This window comes from Giraffa tippelskirchi, chromosome 13 (assembly GCF_054371585.1).
Source record: "Giraffa tippelskirchi isolate mGirTip1 chromosome 13, T2T-mGirTip1v1.2.pri, whole genome shotgun sequence".
In the NCBI taxonomy this organism is placed as follows: domain Eukaryota; kingdom Metazoa; phylum Chordata; class Mammalia; order Artiodactyla; family Giraffidae; genus Giraffa; species Giraffa tippelskirchi.
The window spans coordinates 79782711-79797308 of NC_137287.1; the positions used below are offsets into that span (position 1 = coordinate 79782711).

The 14598-nt window shown below is 41.2% G+C and overlaps 1 protein-coding gene across 7 annotated transcripts in view; it reads right to left on the reverse strand.

Moving 5' to 3' along the window:
* ODAD2 (outer dynein arm docking complex subunit 2) overlaps positions 1-14598 on the reverse strand; it is a 205819-nt gene that overhangs the window by 37674 nt on the left and 153547 nt on the right. For 5 of the 7 annotated variants that reach the window (XM_081560885.1, XM_081560884.1, XM_081560892.1 and 2 more), the window contains one exon: positions 4507-4786. The exons of the other annotated variants lie outside the window; for them this stretch is intronic. In XM_081560885.1, coding sequence (XP_081417011.1) covers positions 4673-4786 — 114 coding nt within the window. In that variant the 3' untranslated portion in view covers positions 4507-4672. Of the gene's footprint in view, positions 1-4506; positions 4787-14598 lie in introns of those variants that run through there. 7 annotated transcript variants of the gene reach the window in all.

The following is a 14598-nucleotide window of genomic DNA, read 5'->3' on the forward strand; positions in this document are numbered from 1 at the left end:
TATGTGCATGGCATCCAGTCCCATCACTTCAAGGCAAATAGAAGGGGAAAAAATGGAAGCAGTGACAGATTTTATTTTCTTGAGTTCCAAAGTCACTGTGGATGGTGACTGCAGCCTTGAAATTAAAGCAAACTTGTTCCTTGGAGGAAAGGCTATGACAAACCTAAACAGCATATTAAAAAGCAGAGACATCACTACTTTGCAGACAAAAGTTCATCTAGTCAAAGCTATGGTTTTTCCAGTAGTCCTGATGGATCTGAAAGTTGGACCATAAAGAAGAATTGATGCTTTTGAATTGTGGTACTGGAAAAGACTCTCAAGAGTCCCTTGGACAGCAAGGAGATCAAACCAGTCAATCCTAAAGGAAATCAACCCTGAATATTCACTGGAAGGATTGATGCTGAAGCTGCAACTCCAATACTTTGGCCACCTGATGCTAAGAGCTGACTCACTGGACTAGACCCTGATCTTGGGAAAGATTGAAGGCAAAAGGAGAAGGAGGTGGCAGAGGATGAGATGCTTATCCTCTGATGCATCACTGACTCAATGGACATGAATTTGAGCAAACTCCAGGAGATAGTGGAGGATAGAGGAGCCTGGCATGCTGCACTCCATGGAGTTGCGAAAAGTCAGACATGACTTAGCACCTGAACAAAAATAATGAGGAAGAATGTCTGCCTTAGAAGTTTCCAAAGAATAAAAAAAAGAAAATTCACTGGGAGTGTTTTTATCATAAAAAAGTAATTCATGTTTATTGTAAATTAGTTTAGAAAACACAGATGAACAAGAGAGACAACAGAAATCATTCTTATTCCACCATTCAAAGATAATCAATTCTTTGACATCACAGTTTGGTGTGTATAAGTCATTTTCTTTCATTGTGACTGGCTATGTGTATATAATTTTTAAAATGCACTCACACTGTTTACACTGCTTCAGAATCTGCTTTCCAATTTAACAGTATCTTCTGAAAACCTTTGTCATGAACTATTATCCTACAACATGTTTTTATGGTAAGGTTGAACCTGAATGGAGTTAACCAATTTTTCCCAAATATTTTCATCACTATAAATAATGATGTTGTGAACACCCTTGTACATAAACCCTTGTATATAATCCAAAAGGCACAAAAATGTATAGAGCTTCTGATATGCATTGCCAAACTGTCCTTGTGGAATAACTGTGCCCATTTAGATAGACCCTAGTATGATGTGAGATTAGCTATTTTACCACTTCTCTATTTTAAATGAGATAGCTAGTAGGAAGTACCTAACACAGTGCCAGCATTTGGTAGCATCATATACCATGTTGTTCTCTTCCTACTCCTCTCATTGAGAAGAGATTTCTCACTTTCTGAACTTACGTATGTGAGGAACGTAGATATCTTCAGGCACTTGATGCATTTGAGGCAGCAAGGTTCTTAAATAAGTGGGTGTCCCTACTGTTTTCATTGAATCATAAAAATGGATATAAACTACTCCACCCTTGTCTTTTATGGAATGAGATTACACACCGTCAATTATTAGAACTATGAAATAGTTTTCCTAAGTGGAAATAAAATTTCCAAGTATTTTGAATCATTGATCTTCAAGTCCATACAAAGTCCATGCCTTACAGAGGTATAATGGTAATTCCAAAATCTATCAAAATGATAGGATTTGTGATATCGTCTCACAAGACATCTAACCTTCCACTCACTTTCACAGCCTAGAAGAGTTTTAAAATATTTTAGTGCAAGTCATTCTGAAAGAGGCAAAATAATAGTGACTACAAACAGCAGAATGATCGTGGCCAGGATTTCTAAAAGGAAATCTTGCAAACTAAAGACAGTGGAAGAGCAAAGAATATCTATTTAAAATTCCTTCCACCTTAACATTCTCCAGGCAGAAATAGCCAGCTATCATGGAGAGCATATTGGATTCCGAGGATGTCCTGGGGAAGAATAAAGCCTAAAAAAGAACTTGCCGCTGAAAACTTAGAATTAATGTCACCAGGTTTAAAGCAGAAAATAACACACAAAAATCCCATACAGAAATCTAGGCCAAAAAAAAAAAAAAAGTTGTTCTGCCATGGAGAGTGCCAAGAAATGGTCCTTTGGCCTGGAGTAGCAAAGAAATGGTGTGATCCTCGGCTTGTTTGTTCTGTTATCTCTGGATACATTCACTCACTGCCTCTGACATTTTTCTAATAAGGTCCGAGTTTTCTGTTATGCCATTATACACACACACACACACAGCCAAAACTGACCTTTAAATTAAATTTCTGTTTTGTTTAAAGGTGCTACATCCCTGGTACATGCATGCTCAGTCCTGTCTGAGTCTTTACGACCCCATGGGCTGTAGCCTGCCAGGCTCCTCTGTCCATGGAATTTTCCAGGCAAGAATATTGGAGTGGGTTGCCATTTCCTCCTCAGGGATGGAGGGATCTTCAGGGATCTTCCTGACCCAGGGATCAAACCCACATCTCCTGTGTCTCTTGCATTGGCAGGCAGATTCTTTACCACTGAGCCACCTGTGGGAAGACCACTACATCTAGGGTGCTTACTAATTAAAAGGAAACAACTCTTAGAAATACACGAAATGATTTTCATGTTAGCTTACTGTATCTGTTCCCACAAGTTCAGTTTCCATTAAAATGGTACTGTTGGTCTCATTTGATGTCTTTGATAATCATAGAAATGAAAGTCCCACACTTGCATATGGTAAAGGAACTTATCCTTCTCAACTACTCATCCAGTTCTCTTTGTGCTGCTGCAGCTGTTTGTTTTTTTCTACTGCTTCCTTCCCCTCTCATGCATGCATGCTAAGTTGCTTCAGTCTGACTTTTTGCGGCCCTATGGACTGTAGCCTTCCAGGCTCCTCTGTCTGTGGGATTCTTCATGCAAGCTCTCAGGACCCTCTAATTCCAAGAATATTTAACAATCTTAAAATGATGGAGAAAGCTTCCTTGAATAATAATGTAACAATAATATATTTATTCATTTTCTATAACTGTCATAATCCATGATTTCTAGATGTGTTTTTAATATTAGTGAAACACCAGTGTCTTTAATAATAGAAATACCTACTGTTGAGAGTTTGAGGATTTACACTATTATTTAAAGGGCTTCCCTGGTGGCTCAGATGATTAAGAATCTGCCTGCTATGCAGGAGATCTAGGTTTGATCCCTGGGTCAGGAAGATCCCCTGGAGGAGGACATGGCAACCCACTCCAGTACTCCTGCCTGGAGAATTCCCATGGACAGAGGAGCCTGGCTGGCTATAGTCCATGGGGTCACAAAGAGTCGGACATGAGTTTGAGGATTTACACTATTATTTTAATTCAATTCTTTGTTAGCATTGATACCATTTCCTTGTTTCTATTATCTTCCTTTATAACCTCCTTTGAAAAGCAATGAAGATGAATTGGTGTTTTATAAAATCTTAAAATTCTCAGAACTGCCTTACCTTTTTATCAGAGAGTCTATCACCAGGATAATTTTCATCCTGTATGGAGTTTTCATTTCATACAAATTATTTACATTTAATTCAATCAAGTTTACGATCTTCTCCAAATTATGACAAACATACACAGTACTTAATATTTTTCAACAGAACCTTGCCTGCTCTTTAAAGCGTGAGATTGTTGGTTTACTGAGCAGATGTACACGAAGCTGTTTTCCTAGCTAGTTCTAGATGGGGGGACGGTTAGTTCCCAAACATTGTAGCACACCAAGGTTACATGTGTGATTCTTTTAAGTGGCTTCTCATGTTTCTATAACTTGATAAAATGCTATTAATCCTTTGTAGCCACTTTTTAAAAAGTACTTTGTATATTGAAAACAAGTTCAGAAACTCAAAGCAAGTTTATGTGAAGTAATATTATCCTTGTGTTGTGAGGTGTGCTTACATCAGCATAAATTAATTCTTCCAATAAAAGTGTCGGTGTATCCTGTGAGGGAAATTAAACATTTCATTGCTTATGCCTGGGAAATTCAAAAGTGGAAATCCCACTCGGTGCTTATGTTTTTGTGATTTGTGTTATCTGGTACAGCGACAGCTATACGTTGTCTTCTCAGATGTTTGATAGCTTTAGGAGAAACTTGGAATGACCTCAGGACGTTCTCTCTCAACCCAGCTGCTGAACTCTGAATTCTGTTCCATAACCGTTTGTGAACTCAGCACATCTCAGAGCTCTCCTGTGGGTTGCAAGCAATCAAACAAACAAAACTATAGTGACAGGACAGTTAGATTGGTTTAACAGAAAGGGAGTTCAAAAGACATTCATGGATGATTATAAATACACACAACGGGAAGGCCATATCTTTTATTAAAATCACCATAAATACAAAAGCATCGCTGAAATATATATATATATGTATACATATATATGTATATATATATATCTGTATACATATATCCAGCTGTATACATGTATATATATTCTCAAATTCCTGAAAAATTATGATCTTGGGTTTATGTGTCACCACATGGCATATCCCTAAATTAGAACAAAATACACATACAATTTTGGGATGAACCACACTCCCTTCATTTCTAACTTCCTGTGTTTTCACTCCGACATTTGTTTCTAAAGGATCTGCTATGAAGTGTTTCCCAATTTAGGCTTCATGGCTCTAGGAGTGACATGTACAGTGTCATGTAAAATTTGGTGCTGTCATGTCCATTCAGGTTCAACTGTATCTCGCCTTTTCGATAGCAAGAGCCAACCTGCGAATGTTGGATATACAACCTGCAGCGGCTTCCTGGAGTTCCTCATCAGGTGACCCAACCATGTCCAGTAGAAGCTGCCGCACATGGAGGGAGAGGGGGAGGAGGGAAAGAAGAATAAAAACATTAATCTAAACCTGTAAAGTCAGGCTATAGAAATAACATTAAATATGAAATATTTTTTAAGCCACCAAAAAAAAATGCTAGAAATTTCATGGTGGCAAAGGTAAATATAAATGGTATTTAATTAGATACAGGAATTTCTCATGAAATTCTCATCTTTTTATCTTTTAGAGCTGAGCAAGACTGAAGCTCCAATACTTTGGCCACCTGATGCAAAGAACTGACTCATTGGAAAAGACCCCAATGCTGGGAAAGACTGAAGGCAGGAAGAGAAGGCAACAGAGGATGAGATGGTTGGACGGCATCACTGACTCGATGGGCATGAGTTTGAACAAGCAAGCTCCAGGAGTTAGTGATGGACAGGGAAACCTAGCATGCTGCGGTCCATGGGGTCGCAAAGTCAGACACAACTGAGTGAGTAAACTGAACTGAGACCTGTTTCTCCCTTCTTTCTTTGGTCATCTGACTTTTTCTGCTTTGGAATTTCTCTTGCATCCACTGTAGCTTTTCTACCTCCTGAGACAAGCCAGCAGCATGTCATGCCTAGACTGTTAGTGTATCCTCTTAGATTGAATTTCTCTTCATTCCAGTCTGCCCCATATGTCATGACCTAGGTAGGTCAGTCCCTTAATAGAGACTTTCATTGACTCCAGGGCAACTAACTGGAGCCCAGTCTCCTAACCTGTCCTTGAAGGATTTCTGTGCTCTGGCCTCAGCTTACCTTTCTGGCTGTTCATCTTTCTCCATGTCATCCTGTACTCCAAGTTCACACTTTCCCATTTCTTTTGCCTTGATCAGTGCCACTACTCTACCTAAAATGCCCTCCTGTCTCCTCTAACTTTCTGTTATCCACCTTTCATGACCCAGTTAACTTTTCTACAAAGCCTCCACTGATTTCTGCCAAAGTGCCAATTCTCCCTCATTGGAGCTCTCATAGTCATTTACTCAAATGTCTGTTGCTGCATTTACATTCTTTCCTTTTCCACAGATATTTGTATTCATGCTTTTTTTGCTCCTTTAGATTGTAAACTCTGGAAGAATCTTATATACTATATATATATATATATATATATATATATATATAATAAATACAGAATCTACTATATACTGCTTGATACAGAGTAGATGCCAAATAAATATCAAATAATTTAATTAGAACTTTTAAGATCTATCAATTATAAGTCTATCTAATAGTTCTGATAAAAGACTTAAAATGTAATTTGAATTAACCATTTTGGACTCTTTACCAGCTTGTGGCTCAGCTGGTAAAGAATCCACCTGCAATGTGGGAGACCTGGGTTCAATCCCTGGGTTGGGAAGATCCCCTGGAGAAGGGAAAGGGTACCCACTCCAGTATTCTGGCCTGGAGAATTCCATGGATGCACAGTCCATGGGTTTGTAAACAGTCAGACACGAATGAGCCACTTTCACTTTCACAAATGTGGATAATGTCATGGAATGAGGATGTCTTGATAAGCAAAGAAATATTGTAAAGAAAAATATTGTGAAACATCTTAAATATGACAGGCTTAGGAGCTTGGCTTTTATTCTGCAGGGAATGAAAGGAAGTTACTGAAGCACTTTAATCAGGAGAGTGATGTGGTCATATTTGTATTTTAGAAAGATAAATTTTATGGACTGTGGAGGGGGAAGACTGATGGATCCTACAGTACATCAGCCCAGAGTGATATGGACTGAGTAAAGCAAAATCAGTAATAGCATAGATGGAAGGAATTCAAGGGATATTTAGGAACTAAGTTATTCAGCCCATGGCCCAAGGACAGTTGGTTATCCAAATGGAAGAAAATAAAAATGGTACTTTTCATATCACACACAAACATCCATCCCAGGTAGACTGATTTAAATAAGAAAGCAAAATATGAAATGTTTAGGAGGTTGTATATGAGACGACCTTGATCAGGCTAGGGTACTGAAGGCTGTCTGGCCTCTCTGTTTCTTGACCCCCCTCCTGTCAATGGTCTTCACCACATTTGAGCTTCCACTGCCAGAGTCAAGCCCTGGTTCTTATTTTTCAGCACTCTGAACAGACTAGCCTCCAAATTCTCTTACAACAACTTCTTCCCCTCTGATTTGGCCACTGAACTTGTTTGTTCTCATCATGACCTCCAGTCCATTGGCCTATATGCTTTTACTTAAACCACGTCCTGTCTTCACTTCCTCCCATGACCGGTTTAGAGTCCACAGTCCATCTTCTGATTCTCTTACCAGTTTCTTAAACCTCCTCATGACATCCATCCAACAAAACCATAATCAACTCTGTCTTTCCCATGCCCTCAGCTCGTCAAGCCCTACTGGGGATGATATCTGCACAACAAGGCAAATGAATTCATCATAAATCCAACCTCAGCTGGGTTCTCTCACCCCCCAGCAACCTAAGTATGTCTCTCTCTAATTAGGTTACTTCCTTGTTCTTCTGGATGCTTATTTAAAAATTCTCATTCTTTTCTAATTGCCAACTCTTCCTCAGCAGACAACTTGTAAGGGCTCCTTTACAAGCTTGCCATAAGCCATTAGACAGGAGTTGTTCCAACCAAATCTGCAAACCTCCCTACATCTTGGGACTTCCCAGGTGGTGCTAGTGGTAAAGAATTCACCTGCCAGTAGGAGATGCAGGAGACACAAGAGACACGGGTTTGATCCCTGGGTCGGGATGATCCCCTGGAGTAGGAAATAGCAACCCACTCCAGTATTCTTGCCTGGAAAACTCCATTGATTGAGGAGCCTGACATGCCCCATTCCCTGGGGTCACAAAGCTTGGGACATGATGGAACACACATGCATGATGCTACGTTAAAAGCTTGATTTCCACAAGCAAATGTAGAAATAGTCTAGTGTCCAACTGCCCTGCATATGTTGTGTAAGAAGTTGGAGGGAAAGAGATTGGCAAACACCGTCTACAGAGAATTCACCTAATGCCTCCCTCCTAGGGCCAGCCTACCTCGCTCTGCTCTAGTCTCTGTCTCCCTTCAACAGTTTTTTGTTGTCATTGTTTTTAAACCTGGGGAGAGGTGAAATGGAGTTCGCTACTCAGGTGGTGAACCCAACTACCTGAGTAAGGAACTAGACAGCGGCCTTATGCTGCTCAGCTCCCCTATGGAAAAGGGTGCATCAAATAGAGGTCAAAGTCAGGCGCTGAGATCATAGCTGCATGGATTTGTATCCTGATTCATCCACTTACTGGACAAGTTATGGAACCTTTTGGTTCTGCCTTCTCAAGTGTTTAATGGGAAGATGGGTCATCTGAGGGTCATTGGGAAGATGAAATGAGACCGTACACACCTTTAATAGAAATGCTTTTCCACCTGTGTTCACGGGCTCTCTCTTTATATCTTTTGATCTTTCTATCTGCCCCCTTCCCTCATCCCATTTTGTGTTATTGTTTCCTGAGCTTTCTGTGGATCCAAGTGTGCTGCATATGAAAGGAAAACTCAAACATGTAAGCAAGCACAGGCAGGGGGAGTTTATACCGGCAAGGGCAGAGGATTCCTTGTGGGAGAGGAGAGAACCACAGGTGGGGAAGGAGAGGAGGGAGGCGAAGGGAGGAAAGAGCTCCCTCCCACTCTGTTTTGAAGAGAGTTTGGGAGTCCGGGGGTTATTTTGGGAGCAACTTCAGAGAGAGAGAATGCTGAGTGGAGCAAAGGTAGATTTTTAAAGAGCTTCACAGTACATGCTTGTGCTCTTCAGCTTCAAAGACAGTGAAACTAGGGTAACAATTACTTTCACTTGCTCCTTGCCTGCCAGGCTTCTGTGTCTCAGACTTCACGTCCCAGTCACGAATGGACCGTGAGGAGCTTGGCTCTATACAGGTTACACATTCGAATCCCGTAAACCCAGGGCCCAGGACAAGGTTAAGTGCTCCGTAAATGCTATCCATTATCAGAGTGATGACTTCACCAGGTCTAAAGTCTGGTTCTGGCATTTACTCTTTGGAGCCCAGCCCAGGTTAGTTTGAGGGTTAGTGTGAGAGAGAAAAGGGAGCAGGAGTTTTGGCCCGGGGATCAGTCTGCCCCCGTCAGCACTTTGCTCCCGGGGTACCAGTGGTCCAGGCTTCACGTGGCATCACCATTGCCCCCGCTGCCTTGCAGACTGCCTTAGAAAGCAGCCCCTCTGGCTGATGCCTGTCAGAAATAAACCACTGTTTGGCCCTCCTCCCCCCAGACCTGGTGGTGGTTCTGTGGTTCCCTCTCTAGATTTCCAAGAGTCAGAGGCATTTATTCCCAAGCCCTTGATGCCAGTTACATAATTTCGTATAACATAAACCAATGAAGGGTATGTGTAAAACGTCTGGCATGCTGTGGGCACCTGGGTCTTTGATGGAGCCCACGGTGTGCTTGCTGGCTGTCCCTGGAGTCTTCCAGACAGCGTTTCTGGAGGTGCGTGTACCGAACCGTCATACACATTATGTCAGAATCTAGTGTTTCCTCAATGCCGGTGCCTTTTATGACTCAACTCCATAAACGACATTGTTACCTAACTTCTAGTCCTGAGTTCATCAAAATGACTCCTACACCTTGCGGAGTTAACTTTCCCTAAGTTTCTTGCACTAACCATGAGGTTTCCCTCCACATCCAATAATGGTGGTTAGTGAATGTTTAGCCTAAAAGCTTGATCAGCGGAGTCCAGCAGTCCAGACTCTAAATGACTAAAAGGCAGACAAGGGTTGAAAGTTGTAAAAATAGATGAAAGGAGAAAAGTATGGCTTAGAAAGGTACGTGTGGTGGGCAGTGAGAGCAGCTTCCTTAAACAGAACTTCAGTGACTCATTGGCCTCAGGCCACAGCTTACCTAACGTTTGTACAACGTGAAATGATTTTATTAGCTACCAAGCTTACTCTGTGCCAGGCACTGGGATTCTTTCTTTATTGGTTAATTTTATCCTGCTCTGGCTATTTTCCTTAGCCAGGAACATTCTCAATCAAGGGTACAAAGATGGAAGTGTAAAATTTTCTGCATGCTAGAGGCCTGGAGAAGGGCATGACAACCCACTCCAGTATTCTTGCCTGGAGAATCCCACAGAGGAGCCTGGAAGGCTACAGTCCATGGGATTGCAAAGAGTTGGACATGACTGAGTGATTAAACACAGAGGTATGAAGGGCTTGACACCTGAGAGGCATTGCTAGGGCCCTCTTTTGGTGATGCTGCTCTGTGAATTTACTTTCCCTGAACTTCATTTTGCTCTCAATAAATGCTACTCATTGCATTGTTAATACACCCAGAGGCTGTGCAGCTAACTCCGCTTCACAAATTATTTAGGATGTGTCACCTTTCCCAAACCACTCTCTGAACACGTGCTGGGTATGTGTCTTGGTTTCCAATCAGGTTCAGGAATAGAGGCTTTTATTTTTCTTAGGAGCTTCACAAGCAAACTAGGCCACCCAGAGGAATGCTTTCAAATGGCTCTAAACAGCCACATAAGGGAAACTTAGGGCAAAATCTTGCATTTGCAGGGCAGCTAACAGAAAGTAAGGAACAGCATGGCTAACACACACGGCAAGGGGAAGGTGGTATGCAATTCTTTGCAATCATTAATTAACAGGAGTGTTTTCCTTAGGAAGAGGGCTTCCCTGGTAGCTCAGGTGGTAAAGAATCCGCCTGCAATGCAGGAGACTCCAGTTCAATCCCTGGGTTGGGAAGATTCCCTGGAGAAGGGCTAGACTACTCACTCCAGTAAAAAATCTTGCATTTGAAGGGCAGCTAACAGAAAGTAAGGAGCACAGTGTTTTCAAATCACTAACACACAAGGCAAGAAGAAGGTGGTACGAAATTCTCTGTGATCATTACTTAACAGGAGTGCTTTCCTTAGAAAGTGAAAGCTGCTCAGTTGTATCTGACTCTTTGTGACCCCATGGACTATACAGGCCATGGACTTCTCCAGGCCAGAATACTGGAGCAGGTACCCTTTCCCTTCTCCAGGGGATCTTCCCAACCTGGGATCGAACCCAGGTCTCCCACATTGCAGGCAGATTCTTTACTAGCTGAGCCACAAGGGAAGCCCAAGAATACTGGAGTGGGTAGCCTACCCCTTCTCCAGTGGATCTTTCCAACCCAGGAATCGAACCGGGGTCTCCTGCACTGCAGGTGGATTCTTTACCAACTGAGTTATCAGGGAAGCTTCCTTAGGAAGGAGAGATGCAAATTGGGTACAAGCGATTATGGAAGTAGTATGCATTTTCTTCTGGTATATATTTTTTGATTTGTAGACTTTTTCCAACTATAAAAACATTTAAAATCTTATGAGGAGGAAAAACACCTCAGGTTTACTTTTTTGAAGTGTTTGTTCCTTTCAGAAACTTTCCTCGTTTTCACCTCCCCCTCCCCCAAACACACCCAGGTCTTACATTTATTGGCAGTTTCATATATGCGCTGAAGGAAAACCAGCTCCCTTGCTTCAGAACTTAATTGCACAGAGCGCTTTAAAACATCATTCAAACACATAACTTTTTACAGTGTTGGCGTGAACAAGAACAAGGGGAGGGGCAACGAGAGTGGTCTGCGGACTGGGCTCACGCGAGCGCTTCCTCCAGTGGCAGAGGCTTTGATCACAGGCACAAACCCTTGGAACACAGCTGTGACCCGAACTTCACATCCCCCTTGGAAGGCGAGACAGAGGTAGCAAGGGAACCCGTGTCTGTGTCCAATTTCTGCTTTTACATCTAACAGTTCATGACTTTTATATAATATTTCAGTTGTATGAAAAGTATGTACCAATTTGAGTGATAACAGATTTTCTTGTGGTTTGACTTGACATTGTTTGGGCAAACCCAGACTGGAAATAGGAGTGCTCATTAGAACCAGAGGAGCCCTGAAATACCTGCATGCACACCGAGCTCAGCGGGTTTTCCAGGCAGTTCTGGCATTCCTAGAGCTGATCCGAACCCATCTTCTGTTGTCTGTTTACCAGGCAATGAGGTGAGGTTTGCATGACCTGGGAATGAGCGAGGCCTTTGGATCATGTCCTGCAGGCCCTGGGGCCCCCAAGATGTCCAGGCAGCTGGGCTCTGCTGCAGAGGCTCCCGGTGGACCCCTACCCCCACGCTGAGCCTTGGTAATTCATTTCATATGGCAGCTCCCCAGAGCCATGGACCTCAAAACACATTTTACATTTGATGGTGGGGGCAAACCTTTGATTCTCTTTGGTCAGTGAAGTGAAGCAAGGAGTTTGCCCTTTTGTGGTGTCTGTTTGCCCCCAGGAAACAGAAGTGCATGCCCTGTGATCTGAGATCCACATCCACACAGTTTGGGAGGGGTCTGTTGGTTCCATCTAGTGCCCTTTCTGCATAGACAAACATTCCTTCACACTGGAGTAGGCTTGTCCTCTGGTTTTTCAAGTTCTCTTTTCATGAGCCTTCCACTACAGAGTTTCTGTGCCCAGAAACACACCACACCACGCCACACCACACCCACACCCACACTCACATACACACACAGGAATACCACTCAAGCATAATAAAGAATGAGGTTTTGCCATTTGTGATAACATAGATGGGCCCCGAAGGTGTTATGTCAAGTGAAATAAGTCAGAGAAAGACAAAGACCATATGATTTCATTCACGTGGAATCTAAAAACAGAATGAACAAACAAACAAAAACTCATAAATACAGAGAAGAGATTGGTGGTTACCAGAGGGGAAGGGGGTTAGGGGATGTGTGAAATGGGTGAAGTGGGTCAGTTGTTTGATGATGGACGGCAGCTAGGCGTTTGGTAGTGATGTCTTTGTATTGTATACAGATATTGAATTATGTACACCTGAAACTTAATGTTATATACCAGTCTTTCAATAAAACATGACAAAGATGGAATATGCAGAGGTTAGAGGAAACAGCTAAAGTCAGAATTTCCAGCTTCTGAAAAAGACAAAATGGGATCATGAGTGCAGTGGGTGGGAACAGCCTGGAGAAGAAATGCTGAAATGCCAGAGAAATGTTCACACTGAACGTAGCTACAGGTGAATCTGTAGGTGTGGGAAATTGAGGTAGTTTCAGGTGTACATTATAATTCAACGCCTGTATACAATACAAAGTGATCACCGCCAAGGCCTAGTTACTTAACCCATAGACTTATAATTTATAATTTCATGTAGAAGTATTTTAAAACAATAAGAGACATCCACTCTTCAATAGAAAACAATTACTTTAATTATATAAAGGCATTTTCAATGGAAGGATTTTGTTTTGGTTTACAACTTTGCTCTAGGAAATGGTTTAAGAATTTATAAAATCTGAGATAAATCTATAAAATTGAATCTTATCAAGCTAAGTAAGAATTCTAAATTGTTTAAGAATAAGGCCAAGCCAAGAACCATCTAAATAGAGATATATTAAAATGGATAAAAATATTCCATAACAATATATTCCACAATAACAACAATATAGTCCACAATATTCCATAACATTTTTGCTGTCCAAGGACTATTGTATAGCACATGGAACTTTATTCAATATTATGAGGCAGCCTGGATGGGAGATGGGTTTGATGAGAATGGATACATGTATACATATGGCTGAGTCCCTTTGATGTTCACCTGCAACTACCACAACATTGTTAATCGGCCATATCCCAAAACAAAATAAAAAGTTTAAAGTTACAAAAAAAACCCCAACATGTTGTTGTTGTTCAGTTGCTAAGTCACATCCGACTCTTTGCGACCCTATGGACTGTAGCCCACCAGGCTCCCCTGTCCATGGGATTTTCCAGGCAAGAATACAGGAGTGGGTTGCTATTTCCTCCTCCAGAGGAACTTCCCGACCCAGGGTTTGAACCCTTGTCTCTTGTGTTTTAGAGTCAATCTAAATTCTTAATGTTATCTTGTTTGCATTTATATGTATCTCTAAAAAACTGGCACGTTATTAGAAGGAATTCAAAACTAAAAACATGTTAGTATTTAAAAATACCTTATTGGATTTGGAATTCATTCCTCATAGGAGTAAACACGGAAAGATATCCAAAAGAAATGAAGCCAAATATTTGAAGAGGGGAAAAAAAAACCTTTAGTTAAACCACTTTCCCAACTTTATTTTGATTTCTTTTTAACTTTCAGAAGCAGATTAATATGGAAAAATAAAGCACAAGCCTGGAGGAAAGAGCCACAATTTTTCTTCTTCAGTGTCAAAGAAATAGCTTTCCTGCTCCTACTAAATTGGAACTAAGCTCATAAGGTTGAAAATAAATGACTAATTTCTTGGGAAATAACCTTAAGTGAAAGAGTCTTTTGGCCCAATGAGTACTTTTCTTAAACTGCAGTTGACTTAACCTCGTTCTCAAGGCCTCCTCTCCCTTCCTTCCATCTCACTCTGTCCGTATCAAGAGACCTTAAAAGTCAGTCTCCTCGATTGCTACCCATCTTGGAAATGTTTTCCTTCTCTGATACAATTTGTGGGCAGAAATAAGTCAAAAGCGATTGTGCTTTCTTCATTTCTCTTTTAAAAACTTATCTCTGATGTCTAAGATCTTTAAAATATGGAACTGAAACAATATTACCACAAAATTTCACAGACATTTTTACCAGCTCTGAAAAAAACCCATGATTACCCTCTAAAATGTTTTAATGCATCACTAAATGTTAATTTTCATCTTCTCCTATTGCTAAATTTATACAAAATGATACTTCCTAGTCTCATCTACATAAGAACTTCAAGTTTCAGTGAAAGAAACAATGAATTTTATAGCAGAATGATCTCTTCCTCTTCTGGCAACAACCCTGTTCATTTCAGAGCCCATCTTGCATTATTTTTTACCAACTTTAGCT